The sequence below is a fragment of the Ptychodera flava genome, chromosome 9, assembly GCF_041260155.1.
Source record: "Ptychodera flava strain L36383 chromosome 9, AS_Pfla_20210202, whole genome shotgun sequence".
NCBI classification, from domain to species: domain Eukaryota; kingdom Metazoa; phylum Hemichordata; class Enteropneusta; family Ptychoderidae; genus Ptychodera; species Ptychodera flava.
The window spans coordinates 4,591,490-4,615,653 of record NC_091936.1 but is presented as its reverse complement, the minus strand read 5'-3'; the positions used below and the strand labels follow the sequence as shown (position 1 = coordinate 4,615,653).

At 35.6% G+C, this 24,164-nt stretch overlaps 2 protein-coding genes across 2 annotated transcripts in view; one reads left to right on the top strand and one right to left on the bottom strand.

Moving 5' to 3' along the window:
* LOC139139807 (uncharacterized) overlaps window positions 1-24,164 on the top strand; it is a 135,682-nt gene that overhangs the window by 15,702 nt on the left and 95,816 nt on the right. The window lies entirely within an intron of this gene.
* Window positions 756-22,200, bottom strand: LOC139139806 (transient receptor potential cation channel subfamily M member 3-like). Its single transcript, XM_070708738.1, has 13 exons — window positions 22,144-22,200; window positions 21,349-21,469; window positions 20,099-20,224; window positions 18,289-18,385; window positions 17,777-17,996; window positions 14,063-14,194; window positions 13,586-13,729; window positions 7,636-7,905; window positions 6,864-7,038; window positions 5,729-5,890; window positions 5,148-5,421; window positions 4,899-4,965; window positions 756-3,974 (listed from the first exon to the last, which is right to left on the bottom strand). Exons 1-10 carry the CDS (start codon window positions 22,177-22,179, stop codon window positions 5,790-5,792), a joined length of 1,422 nt encoding a protein of 473 aa, XP_070564839.1. The 5' UTR covers window positions 22,180-22,200; the 3' UTR covers window positions 756-3,974; window positions 4,899-4,965; window positions 5,148-5,421; window positions 5,729-5,789.

Genomic DNA, 24,164 nt, shown 5'->3' with positions numbered 1-24,164 from the left:
CTGACTTTTGATGATTTGTCACCATTTTTGTTTTAATGTCATAATTTCCTATTTTTTCTTTTTTTGTGATTTGTTTAATCATAGTGGTACTGAATCCATAATAAATGGGACAAAGTCACTCTTTTCTGGCCTCTTTGTGACATCAAGAAAACCTGTAATGCTTGCATAGAGCAACTCAGTGTACAAAAGGATGACAGTATGTAACTGCAAAAGTGTCAAAATTTACCCCTTGGCTGCATGCAAACAGAAGATAATTCATTTGTAATCTTTAGTCAAAATGATTTTTCCTGATTCCGACTTGTTTTCCTATGACAAATAAACAATGCCCCATTGTAGGGAAAGCTACCATCCTTATCAATATGAAAGGCAATCAATATTTCATTACAAACCGTGCATGAAGTCCAAACTTTGTGTAACAGTTTATGTTCAGCCATGCATGATAAGACTTATGAACTGAACTTGAACATTTGGTACAGACCGTAAAATGTTTAGTGTTTGATTTTGTCTTTCTGCAATCAGAGTTGAGGTTGCGTACAGTTGACCATGTTTCAAAGAGCCAAACAGAACAAACTTTTTCAAAATTCATGATAACCTCAAAACAGAGGGACTTTGTCCCAAAAAATGATTGTCACACGGCCCAGAGGGTTTTGGTTATCTTCGTCTGGAGCGCATATTGCTCTTCAGGTTGTCACTCTCCAAGTTACTCATACAAGGGGTGGGTAATATTAACGCACATACAGGCGAGAGATATTTATGAGGCATTAATTTAATCAATATATTTCAACATGGTTACAATATCTAGAAGAGTCGGCTGTCTACTAAAATTGTTTCAAAATATGTATATTCGAATGAATGATATACGGTTTTTATTAAGGGTCGGCAACATTAGAGAGCCGCTCCGAAATAAAGATTGTCACCGTCAAAATAGGATTAGCGGATCTGTCAACCGGTACAATCTGGAGGTCCAGTCTGAACGTTTGGTCGTTGCTAAAACGTATGCGGTTATTAAAACAATACATCAGGAAAGGAAGACGAACGGTTACTTCAAGATTTGGAAAGTCAACAGGATGAAAGCATTCTCACGATAGAGCTCTGTATCGATTTTACCGTAGGTCAAAGAGCAGTGCCTGTCGTTACAACTAAATTCAAAATAGTAAAATCCCAGCAATATTACATAAGAAAACGAAAAACTACATATAAAATATTTTCAGAAAAATACTGTCAGAAAAAACAACAAAGGCCAAGCTTTACAATATGTCAGATATTGGGATTGACTTTTAATGGTTAGCAATCTCTAAGCAAGAGAGTAGTATGTTCAACTAGATATACGTTCCTAGCCGTGGATAATCCCACACACATACTTCATTTTTCTCAGTGTTTACCTGGATGAGATTTGAATAGAGCTGGTATTGAACAATAATGTCACAATGTCAGTAGAATTAATAATAATACCATTAGAAGAAACATTTGAGAATTCTTGATAATTATAATGTCCGCCTATTCTTTCGATCTTACGTTTAGTTTACATCACAGTCCCTCCACGTGGAGGGACTGTGTTTACATACTACAGTAAACTTTATAGATTGTAATATACTACGTTACGTTCGACAAAAACAATGAAGTTGAAAGAAAAAGGGTGAAAGGATGTTTTAACATATGTAGAACGACATTGCTTTAATTCATTATTTCGCAGTGACAACTTTGTAATCATGAATACTAATACAAATATTGAAGACAAATAAGTAGATTTCAAATCACTATAATTCCTAGGTGCCAGAACAGAAAATAATGTCTTTCTTCTTTTTTAAAATTTCAAACACAGAATGAAAGAAAACTTTAGACTGGATAAATATCACTAATAAATTCAACTTTATTGGTAAGAGGCGCACATGTCTTCGTTACGTTATCAAAAGTATCTTTAAACCTTAACCACAATACTAATTTCTATAAAAACATGACAACTGCTTGAGATAATTAAGTTGAAAAGATAATCAACAATGGTTTACATGTAAAACTGAGATTGTTTTGCATCACAACAAGTTGCTGTCCATCTACTGTATATATACACATATGGAAAAGAAAGTTTGCCAGTCTACGTTAATGTACCTCCCAACATATTGTGAACAGGCATCCTAATTATCCGAAAACTGCGGTTTTACATTCCGAGAAATAGACTATATAATTGAAAAGACTTTTCACGTCATCACGCATTCAATATCGAGTACCACTGGGCAAACCAAATGAGTAATGCCATCACTCGTAGGTCTTCATGTAACAGTTAATTGAACAATCGCCCAAATCTCGAGTGGTCGTCCGATGCCCGACAGAACCTTTGAAGTTGACGTGCAGGGCACAGATAACGCAGTTATATGTTTGCCGTTGTTCAGTAGCTGGCTGGCTGTCCCGAGAAGATTTCAAATCATATTCAGTTTTACAAAGTGAGTATTAGAGTTGCTAGTTCACACTTCATACAAGGACACCAAGCCAACCTGTTACAAAGAACATTATACTGGCAACGTAGCTGCATAATGACGCCAGTTTTGGAGGGCAACCCCTGCAGTTGTAAACAAAATTAAGTAACACAGCATGACAGTAACCTCGGAATTTCCTCTCCTAAAAGTTTAGGTTATGTGTCAATGTATCCAAAGTTCAGTCATATGTTGTAGGGATGCCTATAGGCAGTCCTATTATTTACAGTTATAGAGAGGCTGTCGAGGCATTACTAAGACTGCGTATCAAGTCAGCTACAGCTGTAACTATGTTGACCATATTTTTGAGGGTCTGTGTTACAAGTGCTTGACTTTGGCATAAATACGGATCATCATTCAGTGCAGTTTGGTACTTTTGCACGTACTCAATATGATAGAAATATTACATTTTTATCAAAAGTATTCATAATCATAAATTCATTGAATTTACTCTCTTGCTATGACTCATAACGCCTCACCCCTACCCCCGCCCCGTGTCGCCATTTGGAAAGGAGTCTGCCCTCGCTAGAATTCGAAATCGACTGTTGTGGATTGCCTCCAAAGGCAATAACAATTATTTGTTTTGTATTCGGCGTCCTCTGTTCTCAGCGACTCTAACTCGACCTAAACCATATAATATGCCTGTTTTAATTCATTTTCTTTGGTCAACTTTATTGCCCGGTATTTTCAAGCTATATCGCTGAAATCTATTTTATTTTTCCATATGATTGACACACCTTCTATTTCTATCGTTGACATGGCAGATATATGCAGCGAACACAGAGATAAGCATGCTATGCAAGCTGGTGGGATAATAACATCAATGTCAATACTTAAAGTGCGCTCGCTTTGAGGTTACTAGACCTGATACATATCATTTATGACTAATCTTTACGAAATGTTCACATCGGAGAAAATTTTTGATAGTGGGGGAAATACGGGACACCATGTTGTTTGTTTACAATGACGAGAACATAAAAAAGTTATGACGCACCGAAATTGATGACATATAGTCGCGGGTTGTGGTGTCGTAGAACGACCTGTCAAGAGATGACAAACTTGACTTGTATGTGATAATGTTGTACATGCGTGTTCTAAAAATGATATGCTTGACGTCTTAGTCTTATTATCAATTAACTACATGGCCTTTAAAAATGTCAAAACTATTGAAAAATCTGTTTCAATAAACAATTCTCAACCAACACACAACAGGCAATATACATCTAAAATATGACAAAAACCTAGCCATTAGCATCTTTGAAGTTGTTTTAACGAGTCGGACGTAAAGACAAACAGGTACAAATGACAATTGTCTCTCAGTTTTTCAAAAAATCGTTCTCTTGGTAAGTTGATCAGCAGTTACCGCCACATTTGTTTATTCACGTTGGGCTACTTATTCCAGCGCTGTTTTCCATCTTCACTGATCATGAGGTTTGATTGACCATTTGAATGTTTGATCCATTTCTTGCAATTTTGAAAATTGTCTCGATTTGTTCTTTAGTTATTCTACAGTAATGAGAAAAAAGTTCGAAATTAAAATTTCTGAATTTGTTGACAGCGCCAATATAACAACGCCACCAGACTTTCAATGTTAGTCTTATCGAATGCCAGCTTCTTAGACTATCCATGCTAAGGCAAAAAAACCCAAAAAACAAAAAAAACAAAACAAACAAAAACAAAAAAACATCCTCCTTTTGAATCCTGCCGACCCGAAATATATTTCCAAATGATGACATTTTTGTAATATCTTATATTTTTCATGATCTACCAACCACATTTCCAGTGTCTCAGTTTAGGAAATACTCTCTTTAATAAAGAATATAAATCCAATTTTTCCTATGGCACTGTCATTCATTTTAGTAAAGATAACATCAATATTCGAACATATTTTCACAATCTTTTAATGTACCAAGTCTTCTTTTTGGCAAATAACATTGAGGTTTTCTTGCTTTTTCTTGCATTTCTCCATGCAAAGTCATTTAAATTTGGAAACACTGCACGACCGATTAGTAGTGCTCTGCACTCTCTTTCGAACTGAAATAACTGACTTTTTCTATGTATACCGTACAACAAAGCAAAACACAGAAAAAACACAACACAATAGACCTTCAAAAAAGGATGATTTGCAGTTGATCGAGATCTAGAACTATTGCGTTCTAGTTGAATTGTGACAAGACCAATTGAACATAAATAATAGACAATGGACAATAAAGCAAACATAAAAAAAAATTCGCTCTGTAAAATTCATGAGATATACGTATGTGTAAATTCTTGAAATCAATTGACGTATTAAGCCATAACAGTGTGCAAAATAAATTTTACGAAACAGTATAGATTGTAACATTTCCAAGTCCTATTCAGATGTGAGAGAAATGTAATCTACTATTTTTACGACAACACGCACAAAAAGTGATCTAACACTACTCTTACTCGTTTTTCATTTGGGTATTTGCACTTCCTTCCGACTGTTGACTCGTGCTTTCCTTTCTCTTGACGGCTGAAAATACATATGAATTGTAGAAATGATAAAAGTATTCGAGAGAGAGAGAGGAGAGAGAGGAGAGAGAGAGAGAGAGAGAAGAGGGGGGGGGGGGCGAGCATACACAACTAAAACTTTAACATTTGTTGGCTGTTTTAATACACAAGCCAAATTTAACGCTAGAATTTGCTCTGATTTACCTTCACTGACTCTCTTCCATAACTTCGGATCAGCCTCTTTCCCCGCCATCAGTAGTTTGAACAATGGCCACCAATGATTGCCCCAGCGGAACTCTTGCCGCTCGTGTGCACAATAAAGGCATATCGCCAGCGTTGCTAAAGGGCGGATTATCAGTATTTCAAGCATATTTAGTGGTGGTGGAGTACTGGACGCGCTATATATTCTTCAACAAGACTGTATTGATAACAACGATGGACTGTTGTAGATTCCTGACCCACAGAGCCGTAGGTTTGACTGAAAGTAGAAACGAATAGACGGGACTGTTAAGCTTAAAGCAAATCTAACTTCTTGTGCAGAGTTATGATAAGTACTAACCTAACCGTTTCAGAGGCTGTTCTTTCTAAGCGCTGAAGTCACGAATGTAGTAACTTAGCCACCGCAACTTAACAGAGAGCAATGCGTTGAAAGCAAAGGCTTCATCTGAGCAAACATTACAGCTGTCACTTACTGACATGCCTATGTTTCCAAGAAAGCGTGATATTGTTAACTTTTCAAGATCGAATGCAACACCACAAAAGAGAAATACACGTCAGAAACTCACTTGAAAACAGCGATTAAAATATTGAGCAGAAGGATATTAGACATGATTATGAATATGCCGCTCAATATTGGAACCAATAGAGGGTAGCCTTGTGTTTCAGGGCACCTTCAATGTCAGGATTTGAATTAGCCAGTGTGATGTTCCTCGTACATCCTGGAGTACCTGTATGATAAACATACGTTATGGTTTACAAGTATATATAATATATTAATACAGGACGGGCACTTTAGATATTACTTTTACAACATCAAACGTATTCAAATCGCCCTTGGACAGGCGTGTTGTTCTTGTATTGTCACTATTTACATAGTTGTGGACATTTGAAGATACGTCTTCTGCTTTTGATGACCTAAGTAAACAGTCATTCAATGTCCTTCAAATATGAAGAACATGCTTGCTTCACCAACATGACGGCGAGTACAGACAGTTCCCATTAACCGATCTTACTACAGCGTTTCCTGAAACTGCAATGCTGCATTTTTCAAGAAATGGAATTCCTCTGATTGATCGTATTGATCTTCAAACAACCTCACTCTAATGAGTGCTTTATTTCTTAATTTAAATGTCGGGTTTGGAAGACGAGAGCTCTATCTTATATAGAAGTATTATAGCTAGTGCGACTTTAGATAACGTGTATCCAACTAGATTAGGTGTATCCAATGTATTTGGAATAGAATGGAATCTCTTACTAACGTGAGATGTATTATTTTGGATGAAGTCTGATCTTTTCTATTATCTACCTTAGTATTTCCTTGACTTTGGTTGGAACTTCAAAAGCTTAGTGAGGGGCTACGTGACGGTCAGGGCATGGCAAGTCATGTATATTATGTGGCCGTGTTTAAGTATTAATTTCTCCAGGAGTAACTATGTCCAAGTCGCACTGTGCAATATGATTGCAGGTAAGGTTCCTCTGATCAGCTGAATATATAGACTAGGTCTTCTGAAAAACTATGTCTGCAATTATCTAGGGGGTTCTGTACGAGGCCCATGGCCTACTTTGACAATGGTGCGTAAATTTTAGGATGAGCATGTTAAGTTCTCATTTTCCTTTAAACTAAATTCTTGGTAAATTTCCAGACGGAACTGTTGGTCACTATGATTCCTAGTAAACTTAAAAACGGAAACTGTTTGTCACCTTCAGTCATTTCCGTTTGTATTTCTCCAAACGTCTGCCAAAATGGAACAGTGAATACGGATAGAACAGCGTCAAATGAGAATACGTCATTAGGGAACAGTAAGACACGGTAAGCGATGCCAAAACTGATGAAGTAAACGACGAAAATCAGAAGGAACGGTGGCAAGTCTCGAATCTGGAAAAAATTACAGAATTCTTGATCAATTACAGATGTCTTCACAAGTAATTAATTAGTCTGAGGATGGATCATTGCTGCTTATTATGCCACTTAAGACGTCCACTATTACTTCGACGACTTTTGAAGTCGAGAATTCGACGTGTTTGTTGCGATAAGCTTTAATTGCAATTTCATAAAATGTACGAATTGATGATTGATGAACTGAATCAACGTTTCTTCTGATATTCTTATGTTTGTGATTTGCCTGAAACTTTAACTCCGATTCTTCAAAAACTTCCATGTTCGTGAACTGGCAAAACGTAAGGATACCGGGTCAAGGTACACTACGGAACTTCCGCAATGTACCTTTGATTTCTTTATCGAACACGATTGCAACTAATTTGGGACAATTGGATCATCATATTTTTCAAATTTCTCAAAAATGTTAGTGTGCCCTATAGTCAAATGTTGCAATATTGGAAAGTACTTATAAAGACACGTATGTAACGTAAGAAGAGAAGCGGATGAGATTATACTTTTAGATGAAATTGACATTACTTAACCAACCAATTATCCCAAATTAGTTCCAATCGTGTTATCGTTATATATCCTTACCATCATCAGTCGAATCATTTCCACCTTTGGTCCCAGATATTTCCAAATTGTTGCAAATCGTAAGAAACGGATATACATTGCTAAAAGCGACAGTGTGTATAATACTCTTGCTATGTAAAAGCGCTCTTCGTCGATTGTTGATCTAACAATGAAACCACAGACGTATAGTAGCAACATAATCCAATCAACACCGTTCCAACCAGACCTTAACACTTCCAACGCTTTCGAAAAACGGTCAAAGATACCATTACCAGTCAGTGTAGTGATTATCTGAACGAAGAAAGAAACATATCTTTAAAAGAGTGGCATTGAATGATACTTGAGAGGAACAAGTTCTTCATCTTCTCACATTTGACTTTCTATTATTACGTTGTATCAAGAGATCGTTTCCCTTACCCTTGGCCTTAGACCCCAAGAACTACACTGTAAAAATAGCGGACGCTAGACGCGTCTTTACGCGTTCAAAATGTACATGTCGGTGTTCAAATTTGAACGGCTAGTGTTTATATTGTTAACACTAGTGTTCATAATATTAACAATGATGTTCTAAACCTGAACACTATGTGTTAACAACCATTTCCTTCAAGTGTTCAAAAACTCAGCATAACAGAAATTTTACAATACTGTGAAACAATTAACAATCTTTTGTGTTTTTTACTTTACAATGGCTATATTAAATTTACTATTGCTTCACTGTCCGGTAAACGTACACGGATTTTGGTGTAACGAATTTCACACTAAGTGAAAAATATTCCGGCCTACAATTGCTGAAAGCATATTTTTTCTAAAAAAGGAAGTATACAAATAATTTTACACGTTTATTACGGGTTGAAAGTTTCAAAAATTAGAAAAGAAAATCTGAAAACCACCATGAACGTTTTAATTTAACATCGGCGTGCAAGAGGCGTTCTACTTCTAAACACTTGGTGTTCAAGTTTGGTGTCTTTTCCTATCCCATGATGCATCAAAACGGAAGTTGCGACATTTTCTTGTAAGCGCACCCTGAAGTCGTGATCGTGCGGAAGCAAGACCAGAAAGGGTAAGTTTCCTCTCCAAAATAGTAAAAGGTATTAGATTTTTGAAGCATCTATATTATCGTCCTTTGAAATTAATTGTATTGTACCTTGAAATAGCTTAACTACGTGAGGAAACCTTTTTCTTCTTTCATGGCTGCTATACCAACAATTAGCTGTGACTACGCAGTGGTACTTTTGGCCATAGCCTATCGATCGATCTCACTCGGGTCAAGGGTCAACTCAACACTGATGTAGCGATAACCCTTGACCTCAGCGCGATCGATACGCCTTGCATAGTACTGCTGCGTAATCACAGCTAATACATGTCTTTTAGCAAACACAATCGCATGTAAAACATCAGTTAACATCGTAGAGTATACAATGTATTGTTTCAGCATATGAGAGTTTGGCTTTTTTATTTTAATCAGTTGATGACAAGAAGCAGCAAATATTTTGTAACAGTATTGAAGAGAGGCACTGTATATGAAAGTCTCCCTTTTCCTTAACCTAATCAGCTCCTTGTCTTTCATTTAAAGTTTCATCTCGCCATATTACCTATTGTTGCATTTTTTCAGGATGTAAAAAGTTTGATTTAACTGAAAATCGAAGAGTTGTTATAGAAGCTGGTGGTACAGATAACGAAGAAGATGAGTGTACAGGTAGCTGTCTGGAAACAAGCTTGAGAACCTCCGTTCATCTCTAATGTAGATTTAAACTTCCAAGGGTCAGTAACTGAATTTTGATAAATTTCTGTATTTTTGTTCTGAATTAATCAAGCTTTGGTAGCATGCTATGATCAACTAAATGTTGTCGGAGAATAAGCTTTCACAGACGTGTAGTCTCCCTTATTTAAATTAAAGCTGAAAGCGACAGACCATTCAGAGTAAAAATGTCCACTCTGAATTACTGATTTTTCTGAAAATTTCACTCTTAATTTTCTGTCACTTTCTGCTTCAATTTTCATCCCCCCCCCCCTTGCATCTGATGAAGGAGACTTCACGTCTTTGAAAGCTTATGCCCTTGTAACATTTAGTTGATCATAGCGTGCTACCAAACCGTAGATTATTTTGTATTGTAGCTCAACACGTCTCTTGTACTTAGCAACTGGTTTTTAGCTTTGCTGTCAGCTAAATAGGTGGATGTGTAGCATTGTCCTCAAATTTGTACATCCAAAGGTTTTTCTTCAAAACAGCCTGTACGAATCCTTAAATATTTGGATTACAGGTCCTAAGGGATTACCCTAATCAGATATGTTCAAATTATGATGAAATATGCAAATTTATATTTTTGAGGCTAATTTTGCTATTCTTTGGCAAAAATCTTCTTCTATTTTTCTGCCGTCTTCAATATTTGGTAAAGCATGTCCCTAAAAATTACCTTTGTCAAATTTGTGCTAGTTGTGATGAAATATTCAAATTTTATATTTCATGGCAATTTTTGTCATTTTTGGTCAAAAAATCTTTAAAAAATCTCTTTCAACACTGCTAATCGAACAGCTTTGATATTTAGGACATAGATCTCTACTGATAGTCGTTTTAGATTGTTCAAATTATGCAGAAATTTGCAACTTTGTAATTTTAGGACATTAAAGATATTTCAGACATTTTTAAGACATAAAGGGATTACCAGAATGTGATATATTCAATTATGATGAAATGTACATTTTGTCATTTTAAGGGTGATTTTTACCATTTTTGGTAAAAAAAACTGTATAAAAATTAATAGCAGGAGACACCAGAATTTGAAAGGTCTTTATGAATATGTTTTAAATTTCTGAGAAGTATATTTTTTAAATGTCACCCATTTATTTCAGGGTTTATTTAAAGATATTACAAACAAACAAACCTTTTTGTTTATGAAGGACTTTGTTGGACAAGGAAATAGGTTTTACCCTGCCAAGGACCCACTTTCCCCACTTTCTGCATGTTGTGCCTTACTGTGACACTTTGACAACTTGACATGTTGTGTTTACTTTAGTGTGGACAACTATATACCATGTGCACCAGAGAAGCCTTGACTAACTTCTTTTTTCTTCAAAATTTACAATTGTCTATACAAGAGGAAATGTCTTTAAGAAACCATCTTACAAAAATGGAGTATGCATTTCATACATATACTTTTCAACACAATAAGTATGCCAAATTTGAGCTTTTTCAGATTATTTTTGTACATTTTAAACAAGTATGAACATAAAACGTCATCCACAATATGGTGATTTTTATTGCTTATGTTTTTGATAGGAAGGTGTTAACACTGTTGGTTTTTTCCTCTGACAAACTTTACATACAAAGTTGCAATGTTTATTTGCCCATTTTACAGTAAATTATTGTATTTTACTCTAGAAATGTTTCGTGTATTTTTAGAATAAAATAATTTTACTGGATATCAATGGTCTGTTATGTTATTTCAAGGCTTGAACACCCCGTGAACGCCCAAAATTAAAGGTGTTCAACAAGCGCGCATCATGTGTTCTAGCCTTTAACACACTTATCGTTGAACGGCGTCCATGCGTTCAAAAAGTGTTACAGCCCTTTGAACGCGTAAAAGCGTTCAATTTTTTGAACACATTTCCTGTGCAACGTGTGTTCAGATATGGAACACATGGTGTTCAATATAATGTCTGATGAACACGTAGCGTTCAAAATCTGCACACGTCTATTCAAAAATTGAACGTTGGTTGAACACGTAGTGTTAGATTTCTGAACGTCTACAGGCGTTCAAACAGTGTTACAAAAAGGCGTTTAATTGGTGTTCCTTATCCTTTAAACACTTAACTTTACGTGTATGATACCGAAAAAAGTCCTCACACCAACCGTCCTGTAATACCCACATTAATAGTATATGAATGTGTGTAGTTGGTAAATTTTTATTCTTTCTCTTCTGATTGATGATTGCAACTGAGAGTTTGACCTATTCACGATACATATGCACGAGCTAGAGCGAATATTTATAGGGAGTGAAAATGAACAAAACCGAGTTGTACATTAGGTGGTATAGGACTATTAAGGTAGAGCGCACCTCGGGGACATACATTCGGACTCTAACTGATACAATTCTCTTCTGATATACCACATGTGGGGGTACATTTTAAAGCTCTTGGTGTAAGAAAACTTTCACCGGCTTAGTTTTCCGGAATTCGAAAATGTTACTATTCTCCATAGAGTTAACACAGGGATGGCGGCCATTTTGAATTTCAAATATCGGTAAATCTTGGGTTATTTGTTTCTCTAGTACCAAAATTTGCACGGTGACCCCCAATTTTTATTCTTGATTTTGAAAGAGAATGGTTGAAAGATTCCTTAAGGAAAGTTTGAGCAAAAGTTTAAGTCTTCCACTTTCGAGGCGCATACCACCTTTAATCATGAATTTATATTGACATTTTGACATGACCTGTAAGCTTACATAAAGGAGCTCCTCTCCAGCTTAGAGCTCGCGTGTGTTCCAAGTGTGCTACACCGCGAAAATGGCACGGTTGTTTGCACGTTTGCCCGTACTAGTATGATGTGATCTGATAAAACGCCACTCCATGTCTGTCCATGATATTGGATGTTTGGCGTACAATGATAGCCACGTGATATATTGTAATTGCAAAAGAATTGATGTACCAAAAGCAAGAAATCTACTTGTCTCGAATGTCCCTCATGTAACCTTAAAGTGTCAGGCCAGCACCTTAGGAGGGGAGATGGGGCAACTCTGTAAGTAACTTATCAACGGGAACTTAGCAACTTTAGTAACTTAAGTTACAAACAGGAAAAAACGTGAATGGAATATTGTATAGTACGATCTTGCTCTATTTTAAGAAACAATCAAAGACTGACAAAAATTTCCATGAGATGGCTGAAAATTTCATTTTATATTACAGGTAATATTTTAGTAAGAAAAGTGTATAAAGTAGTAGTTCAGTCTAGAATCGAGAATGGAACAAGACGTTGACACCAGTATCTTGGTTATTGAGATATAAAGTGATGCTATAGGCAGTAACTTGTGTGTCAGCTTTAGTTACTGAAAGAATTACCATCCCGACTTGTACCCAAGGTATGACCGTAATGCCTGTAGAAAACACTACTTTAACTTTTGGTTAAACCTTTACCAAGAAAACTCCCTACTGTCTTAAAATCAAGAATACAAATCAGGCATTACTGTGAAAAATTGGTACCAGAAAACAAATTGGCAAATTTACCGATATTTGCAAATCGAGATTGCCGCCAACGCTGGGTTAACTCCGTCTGGAAAAATAAATTTTCGATTTATACTAATGTAAGACGACGCATTTGTCTTTATAGCAAGAACCTACATGGGACCAATAAAAGTGTATGGTATATCAGGAAAATTATGAAAGAAAATTAGAGTACGTATATTTTTCCTAGAGAGGCATTCTACCCAAATGTGATTCTATATTGTGTGAAGCCTGACCCACTAGAAACCTCAAACTAACGTTTGTTTTGCCGCTGAAGCGCGTTCAGTAAAATGAAACAAAAAAGTCACATAATGTAATACTGCAAACAGTGATTGACCATGGTATATATTCACAGTCCACGGCAGTAATTAAGGATAGGTGTTTGAATTTATACCAATTTATTTTTGAATATATAAATAGCGTTTATCAACGATGATTGGATGCTTTGGCCCTTCATTTTAATATTGATGAAGCCGTCACGAACGCCAAAATAGGAAGCGCTTTCCGTTGCTATGCACCTGAGGCAGTGCCTTTACAGTCAGGCCAAAAACCCAGACGGTCACCAATGCTCCCATATTTGTAGAGTACAAATAGGTAACATGATTAAAATTCGCAATCAGAAAGTAATTGAAGGCCAGTAAATGGAAGACGAAATACATCCGTAATGGAGATTTTACATTTACAGTATTGAACAGGTGATGGCGTATTTAAGTCGTCACGAACGCAAAAACAGAAAGTGCTTTTCATTTTTATTTACCTGACGCAGTTCCTCAACAAGCAGGCCAAAAACCCAGAGTGTCACCAATTTCTCCCACATACTCGTAGTATACCAATGGGAACCGTGATGAAAATCCGCCATCAGAAAATAACTGAAGGCCAGTAGATGGAAGACGAAAAATATCTGTAATGGGAATTTTACATTTGCAGTATAAAACCTGAAATGCATTGCAAGTACATAGGTGATAGCATATTGTTAGAATATGCAATGTTGTAACATAGTAAAGTTGGAGTCAGTAACACTAGTAGCATGCAGCATACTTCTATCTCGATGTGTAATGGATGTTTTCTGCTAACAACATGTTTTTCTGAAAAAAAGGCACACTGACGTTCTTGCCATGTTCAACTTGAATGCCATCGTAAAGCCACGTTAACGTAAATTTAACTTCTTTCTGACATAGCTTTGTCATTTAAAAGTGTGGAATCGAAGGAATTCTATTAACGTCACCTCACTTACAGCATTGTACATAAACTTGGTTATCGGTGCCGTATAGTATGCGCGCCACCTTGCAGGTAAATTGTAACTTGAAGAAGTTTCTTCATGCAAATTTAAGAAAATGACGAGTGGAGGAAATATCGCCAAGATCAGCTGAAACAGAAAGAAGAAGAATACTAAAGGAACAGCAAGTGTAACTTTTGATGATTTTCTCCAGTTTTTCTGTATTTAATTTCAATGACAGTTTCTTTTTCTATTCTCAAAAAGCATACTGAAACACCTAATATTTAGATTGTCAAAACAGGTCTATATATGTGAAATGCATTGTTTATATTTCATTTTTATACTATTTCGGACAAGAGTTCACATGTCAAAAATATCAGTGAAGTCTAAACATATACAAATTGAGCTGACAAGCTGTGTATGTCAATGTACTTTGAATGGCAGAAAAAGAAACTACTGTTGACATGTAAATCATAGTGTAAAAATAATCAAAAGTTACAGCTACAGGGCCTGTTACAACCGATAACATAGTAACTAACCGACAACGTATCAGACCCGATAACGTAGTAAAAATTTACCCATAACATAGTAAATCAACCGATAACGTAGAAACTAATTGATAACGTAGTAAAATTTACCGAAAACATTGTAATTTTTCCTAACCGATAACGTATCAACAAATTTACCGATAACGTATCAAATTAAGTAATAATGTATTGGATCAGTGATTCATGGGAATAGATTCCTAGGGATAGATCTATCCTCGATCGAACAACCAATCCATTGATCAATCGTGAGATCGACCGACTGATCGATCGATGTCTGATCAATCAATCGATCGATATTTCTATCGATTGAATGATTGAGTGAATTGATCGATTGCTCGACTAATATGACGATATATATATATATATATATATATATATATATATATATATATATATATATATATGTATCGATGGATAGAGGGATAGTGTATCAAATCAACCAATAACCTTGCCAAGTCAAAGAGTAAAGATTCTAATCAACTGATACTGCATCAAGTCAACAAATAAATTATCAATCGATCCATAAAGCATTAATAAATGGAAACTAACTGAATATAAATGAGTGTTGCATCTGTTGGATTTTTTTCAAAATCAATCAGTTACACCTTCAGAGTTACATATACTTGGAGCATACTGTTTTACAGATATTACTCAGACATCACGAACTGAATTTCATCAATTTGGAAATGCAACTAATTGATAAGTAATCCTGCAGGATGAATTCAAGATACAACACACATCATGCAAACGTGAGTGTCTTTATCGACACAGTGTCTAAGTTGGGAGGACTTGGAAAAAAGTTTTCAACACCCTGACCGATTATAAAATTTTGTTACTTACAACGTCAGTATATCAAAATGACGATAAGGCTTTAAAAATAATCGCAACCATACTCATTCGTAATCCAATAACACTAGGTCGAAATTCGTAATACACTAGTTATAAATATAGACAAAAAGTAGCACAGAACAGACAGTAAAGCACCTGTACACATTCATGTAACTCTCATTCTGGGACATGAATTACAGGTAAATCTGGACTAATTGCTATATAAAATTGAATTCCTTATAATCAACATTCATTAATTTTGCAAGTTACTCCTGTAAGCAAGTCAAGTCAACAGATTTTGTAGACAACATATTGCTTTTTTCGTTCCTTTTTATCCTTTCTGTAGTGATTCACGTCGTCACATCTTATTTGAAGAAGGATTGCGAAGACATAACAAAATTAATGAGTAGTCCTACATAGCATGGTGCTGATAGAAAAAACGCTTAGGCCAAGGAAAAAGAAGTTTGTTCAAGGAAAAAGAAGTTTGTTTCCTCATCCTCATGCGCGTCAATTGGAACGCGCTGCATCAACCTTTTTTCTGCTCATGAGGAAATAAAATGAAAAAACTAAAAATACGCGACGATAGTGCATAACACAGTGCTGTATAAAACAGAACTGTAAACAAAAATAACAGACACTAACATTCCATTCATAACTGTACACATATGTCACTGTTAAATTCAGCTGACAAAACTGTGCATTGCTGCACTGAAAGTCAAACCGTAGAACCGTTGCTATACCAAAATACTAAAACGACACTGCTGTGCGTTTATCTCTATGTGCATTCCTATGTCGTTTTCATGTTTTTTGCGCATTCTTGTTGGTTGAAGGGTAAAAAACAATGAGGAGGAAAAAACCACGTCACCTCATCATTTTTGCAATATGTCTAGGATAAGAAACAAACTTGTATTTGTACCAATTTACACTAAACGGAAAAAACAGAAGAAAAGAAAATTGAGTACGAGACAATGTGATAACAAATCGATCTATTATCTATCTATCCATCTATCCATTGACCAATTTATCTAATCGATCGATCAATCTATCGATTAATTGATCTATATTTCTATCGAATTGGTAGATCCTTTGTTCTATCGATCGAATCGATTTATCTATCTATCGATCGATTGATCGATCGATTGACCGACCATCTATCTAACATCGATAGATAGATCGATCGATCTATCGATTAAGTGATCGATTTATCTATCAATACATTGATCGACCTATCTATCTATCTATCTATCTATCTATCTATCTATCTATCTATCTATCTATCTATCTATCTATCTATCTATCTATCTATAAATCGATCGATCTATCACTCCCTCGATGAATCGCTTAATCAGATATTATCAGTTAATTGATATGTTATTGGTTGTCTTGATGCGGTATTGGTTTACTTTTCTACGTTATCAATTAATTAAAATCCGTCATTGGTTCATTGATACGTTCTCGGTAAATTTCTTGATACGCTATCAGTTAGGAAAAATTAATAAGTTAGGCAAAAAAATATGTTTCTGGTCAGGTCTTTCTTTAAAAAATGGTGCGGCAATGCGAATTTTTTCCCCTCAAGGGAGAGAGGAGGGTCGGTTTTATATTTTTATTAATATAGTCACATATATACTGTTCATGCAGTCACTGATCATGCACCCCCAAAGAATTTTAACTTTCTCTTCAACTTTTGGTTTGGTGTCATAGCAATCAGTACGTAGTTTGCCACGACCGCCGGCCACAAAACCGGAAAAAAGGGTAACGCGCTGTTGTTCAGGTGATGCGCGCTGACCAGAAACATATTTTTTTTGCCTTATCGGTAATTTTTTACTACATTATCGGTTAGAAAAATTTACTACGTTATCGGTTCATTACTACGTTATCGGTTGATTTACTAAGTTATCGGTAAATTTTTACTACGTTATCGGGTTTGATACCGTATCAGTTAGTTACTACGTTATCGGTTGTAACAGGGCCTTCAACATGAAAAACGACATAGTGTATTGACAACATTGCATATTTCTTAATTGGAAAACTGTTTTCCAGTACATTCTAGGAATTTACAAGTGCATATTATAACTTTAACCCAAACTCCTGGTTTATAGCTCTACATCATTCGTTCGGAGCAAATGACTTTGCCATAAAATGAAATTGCGTGCACGTTATCATTTGGCAACTTTGCTGCATGTACTTAAAGTAAACATGAAGCGATTTAATCGTTGAAATATTTGGTACTTTCGATAATGCAATTTGAACACCATTGTAACATATAGGAGGTAGTTGTGAAAAACAATTATTACTACACAATCATCTAATTCTACTTGAATTGTTTATTTTTTTTTAAAAAACTTTGACAACAAACCTTTATGGTTAAAAAGCGATGAGATATTAATCTGCCAGTCCATAAGTCGTCTAGGACAATCCTGAAACTTTCGGATTCATCACCCTCTAGGAAACTTGATATCACTAAGAAACTTTCATTTCCCCATTGGGGTCGACGATGTAATACCAACTGTCTTGTATAATTATCATCGTATTTAAAACATAAAGATGTGATGGCAGTAGCAATTGTTTTATACATTCTAAGGGTGAAGAGAAAATTCGACATTGAAAGTCAGAGAAAGACGATATGGCGAGACTTAAGAGGCAAACAGAAAGGCCCAAAGAAACGAGATAGACTACCAGGAGAACAATCATACGTTGAAAAATTGAAAGTTTACATTGTTTTTTTCCATTCTTGTCACGACAGTTCATCCATTTTGTCCGGAAGGAGGAGAAATGCTACGAAATATTGGGAATTCCCTGGTCTTGGATATTTTCCTCTCTAGGGAACCCTTTAAAGATTTTAACTTATCTAACATGGAAAGATATTACCTTGCCCAGGACTCCAATTCTGCAGATTTTTCATTAGCGATTTCTTTGACGATATCAGCAAGTTTGTTGAGAACTTTGCAAGCAGTTAGCGAAGCCCCTAGAAATTCACAAATCGTGAAGTAAATGAAGTAAAAGTAAATGTCGTCGTCAATAAAAACTGATGTCAGGCCATGCAGAAAGGCTGTATGGCACGCTTGTTCTCTAGGTTAAAGATTACAACCAAGGGAAGAGTTTAGTGAAAAGGAAAAGAAATCCCATTGTATTGTTTACGAGGATAGTGTTTGAAGTTATATTAAATATTGAAACTTTGGAGTTTATCATTTCTGCCATTCGTGTTACCTTGCTAGAGTCATTTTCTACACTCATAAGCACAGAGTAACAGAAAAACAATCATATAAGACTTAAGAAATGTATTAGAAACACAGTATGGAAGCACAAAGAAACAAAAAAATGGAGTTTATGCAGACATTTGTATGCTATACACAATTTTATGATCCTATCATACTTATAATAATTAGGTACACATGGGTCATTCATCAGCGTTGAAACTGTTCAAATTGTGAGTATTGGATCTTTGACATTTGCCCTAGATACATAGATAAGTAAATGAAGGAACTACTCATGATTGTCACACTCATTAAACTTCCAGCATGACGAAATGTTTGTATGATATAAACATGCCATTTTCATTTAAACTTCCGTAAAAGCAAAAGTTAGTATGACGAAGGCACCTCGGAAGTCTGATCACATCCACTCCATTCAGTTTCGTCCATGGCTAAATTACAGAAAGTCATTCAATTTACAAATGGGCTCATATCATACCCATCAACGTCCAGCGTGATTAAAGTAGGTATAGCTGCTGTAGCTAAGAAATCATAGCAAAATGAATGTCCTTCCCATGAAACTTTCAACAAAAGAGGCCTAAGTATAATCAATATATACCAGAGTACACTGAGTACACTAGCTAAATATGCAAATGAACTAGTAATAGGAATCCCGTGCTCATAAAATCTTCAGAGAAGTACTCCTAAGAAGACAAAAGATAGTGAAAGGTTCAGTAAAAATCGGGGCACTCCAAGCAGTGTTGATGAGGGCTCTGATGTAAATTACAATATTTATCTATTGTAATCAGATTACCCTCTTGAAATAAAGTATAATAATAATAATAATAATAATAATAATAATAATAATAATAATAAACGTAATTACAAAAATCTATTAAATATGCAAATGAACTGATAATTAGAACATCGTGCTCATAAAACTTACTCAGCAACTGGAACCAAGTATGATAAATTAGTAGCAGAAGTATAGTCAAAACATAAATATGTGCCCTCAATATTGATATACAGCCTTATTAAAGAAAGTGTTTAATGTGGTAATGAGCTAAATATTAGAACGTGATGTTTATAAAACGTACAAAAATTAGACAGAAGTATTGTCAATGTATAGTAGCAGCCTGGACAAAATCGGAATGATTTGTATTGTTATAGAGTCAAATTACAAAATTGACTATGCATATAAGCTTAAAATCTGTAAGACATGCCCAGCAAACGTTCCGCATATTTAAACCAAAGAACATTTTAAGTACCCCCTTAGTTCATCAAATTTTGTGGAGGATTTGAAAATAACATATTGATACTTCTTTCTCTTTAAAGATATGTAATAGCTAAGATCGAACAGTTGTGTACCGCAGGCTAAACCAATCGAAATATATTATATACTTGAAGTACAGTGCTTCACGATCACAACATTCTTCGAAGAACAGCTCTTCATTTAATGCAAAGTCCTTGGCAAGGACACAACGTACCAATTAATGACTTTGTATCACCTGGTGACCATCCACTTTGGAATATATCAAAGGCTAAGTCTAGTCGATAACTCAACAGTGCCCATAAGAATATGTCTCTAGTTCCATATACATGTACATTATTGTCTGTAGACAAAAAAAACAAAAAAACAAATCGTCTAAGTATAGAATATATATATATATATAATATATATATATATATATATATATATATATATAATATACTATAATATTATATATATATATATATATATATATATATATATATATATATATATATATATATATATATATATATGACAAGAATATGTTATGACTGTCAGCTCAGATAGTTATGTAGTCTGCTCTAATCTGCTTCGGGGTAGGAGCAGTGTTTTTGTGTCACCATGATAAAATAATCACAATCATACGAATCCATAATCCAGTAAGACTAGGGTCCAAATTCGTAGTATATATTCAATTGTTGTAAACATACACACAAAACAGCACAGCAGACACAGCAAAATACCGGTACACACAACAAAGTCAACTTAGTGAAAGAACGATATAACACGATTGGAACTACTTTGGGATAATTGGATTTTCATATTTTTCAAAATTCTCAAAAATGTTAGGTGCCCTATAGTTGAATGTTGCAATATTACAAATTACTTATAAAAACAAGTGTGTAACATAAAAAGAGAAGCAGATGAGGTTACATTTGTAGATAAAATTGACATTACTTCCCCATCCAATTATCCCAAATTAGTTCAAATAGTGTTATATTATATAGACCTCTGGCAAAAAGACCAAGGAGTATAGAAGTTACATACACACTTCAGGGTGGAATATGTGGAAAGAGCAGTTATCACGTCATTTATAGATTGTGCAATTTTTCAATTATTGCTTTCCACATTTTCATATTAAATATCAAATACTGGTCTATTCTCTTTTTGTCGACAGTACAAAAGTCGAAGTACGACTGAAACACGGGAATCAGCACACTTGAAGTTTTAAACAGTTATATAAACGAGCCGTACATGCCGAAATCCCAGAGATGTTTAGACTGAAACACTTAACAGTAACAACGGAATGAATACTTGTGAGCACGTAAAATATCTTTTTTTTAAATCACAGGGTTAAATTAAATATAAGATATTGGTTTGTTCCCTTTTTTCTGCTGCTTTGAATGTTAACATTGACGTATGTTAGAAAATTTAGTTTTAGCATATCAAACCGGTTAGAGCAAAAGTTACTTTCTATAGACTCACAATCGAATTCATTTTTGGCCGAATCGATGTATATGTCGCCTAATTCAGTTTTACTTTTGAATTGTGACGGCAACAGGCGACAGATGAACTTTCCAACCGAGGTCATCATCCTGCCGTTTTCCTGTAAACAATTTAATGAAACATCGTATTATGATTTACAAAAACTTTGGAATGGCATGAAATTCCGAGGAGAAACTTCTGCATTATTGTAATCCTCATATTGAAATCGAAAATGTATGACTTTCTTGTACTTTATGATGCGTCACCCGAGCGATGATGTCGCGAGATATATCAGTCATGACGCCTAAGATGTTGAGTTATTTGATACGGATAATGACAATGTAGTGGATGTAGACAGTTAGGCCATTTATCAATTATGCACAAGTAAATTTCAAATACATGGTGTAATCAACATAAAGACTACAGCAACACGCGTGAAATCTACTTCTTACCGACTGTCATATTTCAAAAGGCTGGTCTAACGCATATAAAAACATTACAACCAATTTTGACTGTAAATTTCAAAGTAGAGTTACCGCAAATCCGCATTTCTTCATTAGTTTTATGACATTACTTTGAAAAGAAATGTCCTGCACATCATTCATGTATCCTTATTGTACGTGATCTGGGAAATTGAGAATTTTCATTTTACGTTGACCGCTAACTTTCATTCAGAGATAATCATGAAACGAGATTACATATAAATGTCTTCTAATTTTCGCAGTGTTCTCATTGACGAAGAAACCTGAAGATAAGAGTTCTTAAGTTTCTCATTAGGATTCGTAATTTACTCACCCCAATCTGTTCAATCGCAATATCTTGGAACCACATTTGACATTTGTCATCGCTTTTAACAGTCTGTGTGAATTGTAAATAGACAATAATTACTGGTCAGTTAAGTTCATTTACAAAAAAGAATTCAGGTAATACTGTAGCCTGAAGAATTACCTCAACTTACATGTTTATAAAGAGCCGACAGGTACTCCCGGCAAAAGAGTTAATTGCCTCTTTTCCCGCTAGCTTTTCAAGCAACTTTTGGGTAGGTTCACCAATTTTATTGTTCTTGAGGGCGTCCAATAGCTCTTCATGCAACGTTTTGGTTTGTTCGTCCAATTCATTATTCTTGGGGGCGTTCGATGGATTCAATACCACACTCTCCTAGACACAAAGCGAACAAATGTTAGGCGATGTGGATGTGAAGTGACTATCCTTGGTACATGGCGGCCTGTCACTCCACTTTATTCATTCGAAAGGAGTACAGAAATTATGCTAATGATCAATTTCTAAATGTTGTCAGTGACGAACAAAAATGAAGCAAGCACTTTTTCGAATACAGAGTGAATCTGGAACTTGTTTATTGGTGATGATTTCGATATTGGATACCCTTTTTAAACCAAATCACAAACGGTGTTTCATGATGCTACCAATAGCGTGAATATATACAAAATGTTTGTTCTGGACCACTTGTAGGGTGTGGGACTCTTACATTGGTATATGGAGACTCCCTCCCTTCAAAAAACTAAAATCCAGGGTCAATTGGGGGGATTCTGGGAACCTTTATTTACAAATTTAAAAAAAAATTAAGGTACTCATCCCCTTAAATTGGTAACTGGAGGCTTCCACCCCTCTAAAAACAGGTGTTTGTTTTTGGACCAATTGAGGGAATGAGAACATTGTTGCTATTGTTTGAAGGCCCTAGACCAATTTAAGTGGGTAGATGCATTAAACCTTGGTTCGTGGCATTGAGCTTTCGGTACCCATTTTTGCATTTTGTGCCCGCATTGCGCCCAAAGTAACAATTTGCGTTCTTGCGGTGCAAACCGTTCTTTCAAATTAAACATCCAGCGGTAATGGGGCGTCCCAAGAAGCACAGCAGTGAGGAAAGAAAAAGAAAACTTGCTGGCGGCTTTACTTGACCTCTGTAGAGCTTTGTGGCCGAATATGCATGGCAGGGTTTTGCAAATTTCACAGACACAAACTCAGGAATGTATTGAGTGCGAAGCCTTGCTATGTGGTAAAGGGATAAAAATAGGTTATCTCTCTGTGGTCGTTCTGGTTACAAAAAATGAGGTTTCGAAACAATTGCTCAAAGACCAGAGGCTCTTGGTAGGAAAGAATGGGTATTTGAAATGAAACACACCCGACTGGTGGAAATTCAATGGCCTCTCATGTGAGGTTAGGTTCTCACAGCTAGAACCGCCAAGCAGGTATTGAACATCCATTTAGAGAGTAGCAGCTAAAGGAGCCGCCAGCAACAAAAGGGTTGTCTACCAATCACTTAGAGAAACCACGTAGTAGGTATTGAACAGCCATTTTAGAGCCTTCAATAATTACAGGGGGCTGGGCCGGGGAATTCCTCATACCTGTACCGTAAAATGTGACATTCCCCTATCCTGTCTAAAATGTTACCCTCCCCCTTATCGACATTCCAAAACTTAACGCTCCCAAAACACTGCAGTATTCTCCCCAGGAATAACTAAAACAGTACCAGCTAATTTACATAATATTTGGTTTAGTCGTTATGTAAGTTAAAGCCCGGTGCAGACTAATCCAAAAATCTAGCAACATATTTATATAACGATTGCAATTTCAAAGGAAAATAAGAGACAGAAACACCTCATAATCTTCTTAACTCCATAGTTAATCTCAATCCCGGGCTTTTTGCGCTGGGGTATAAGAACAAATTACGGAAGGGAGGGCTGGCTTTTTTGGAGGGGCAGTCGCAATTTGGTATTTCATACATTTGAGGGAGGATCGTCATATTTTGTGCAACTATAAGAAGGCAAGATGGGGCTGATATATTGCTCCATCCAAAA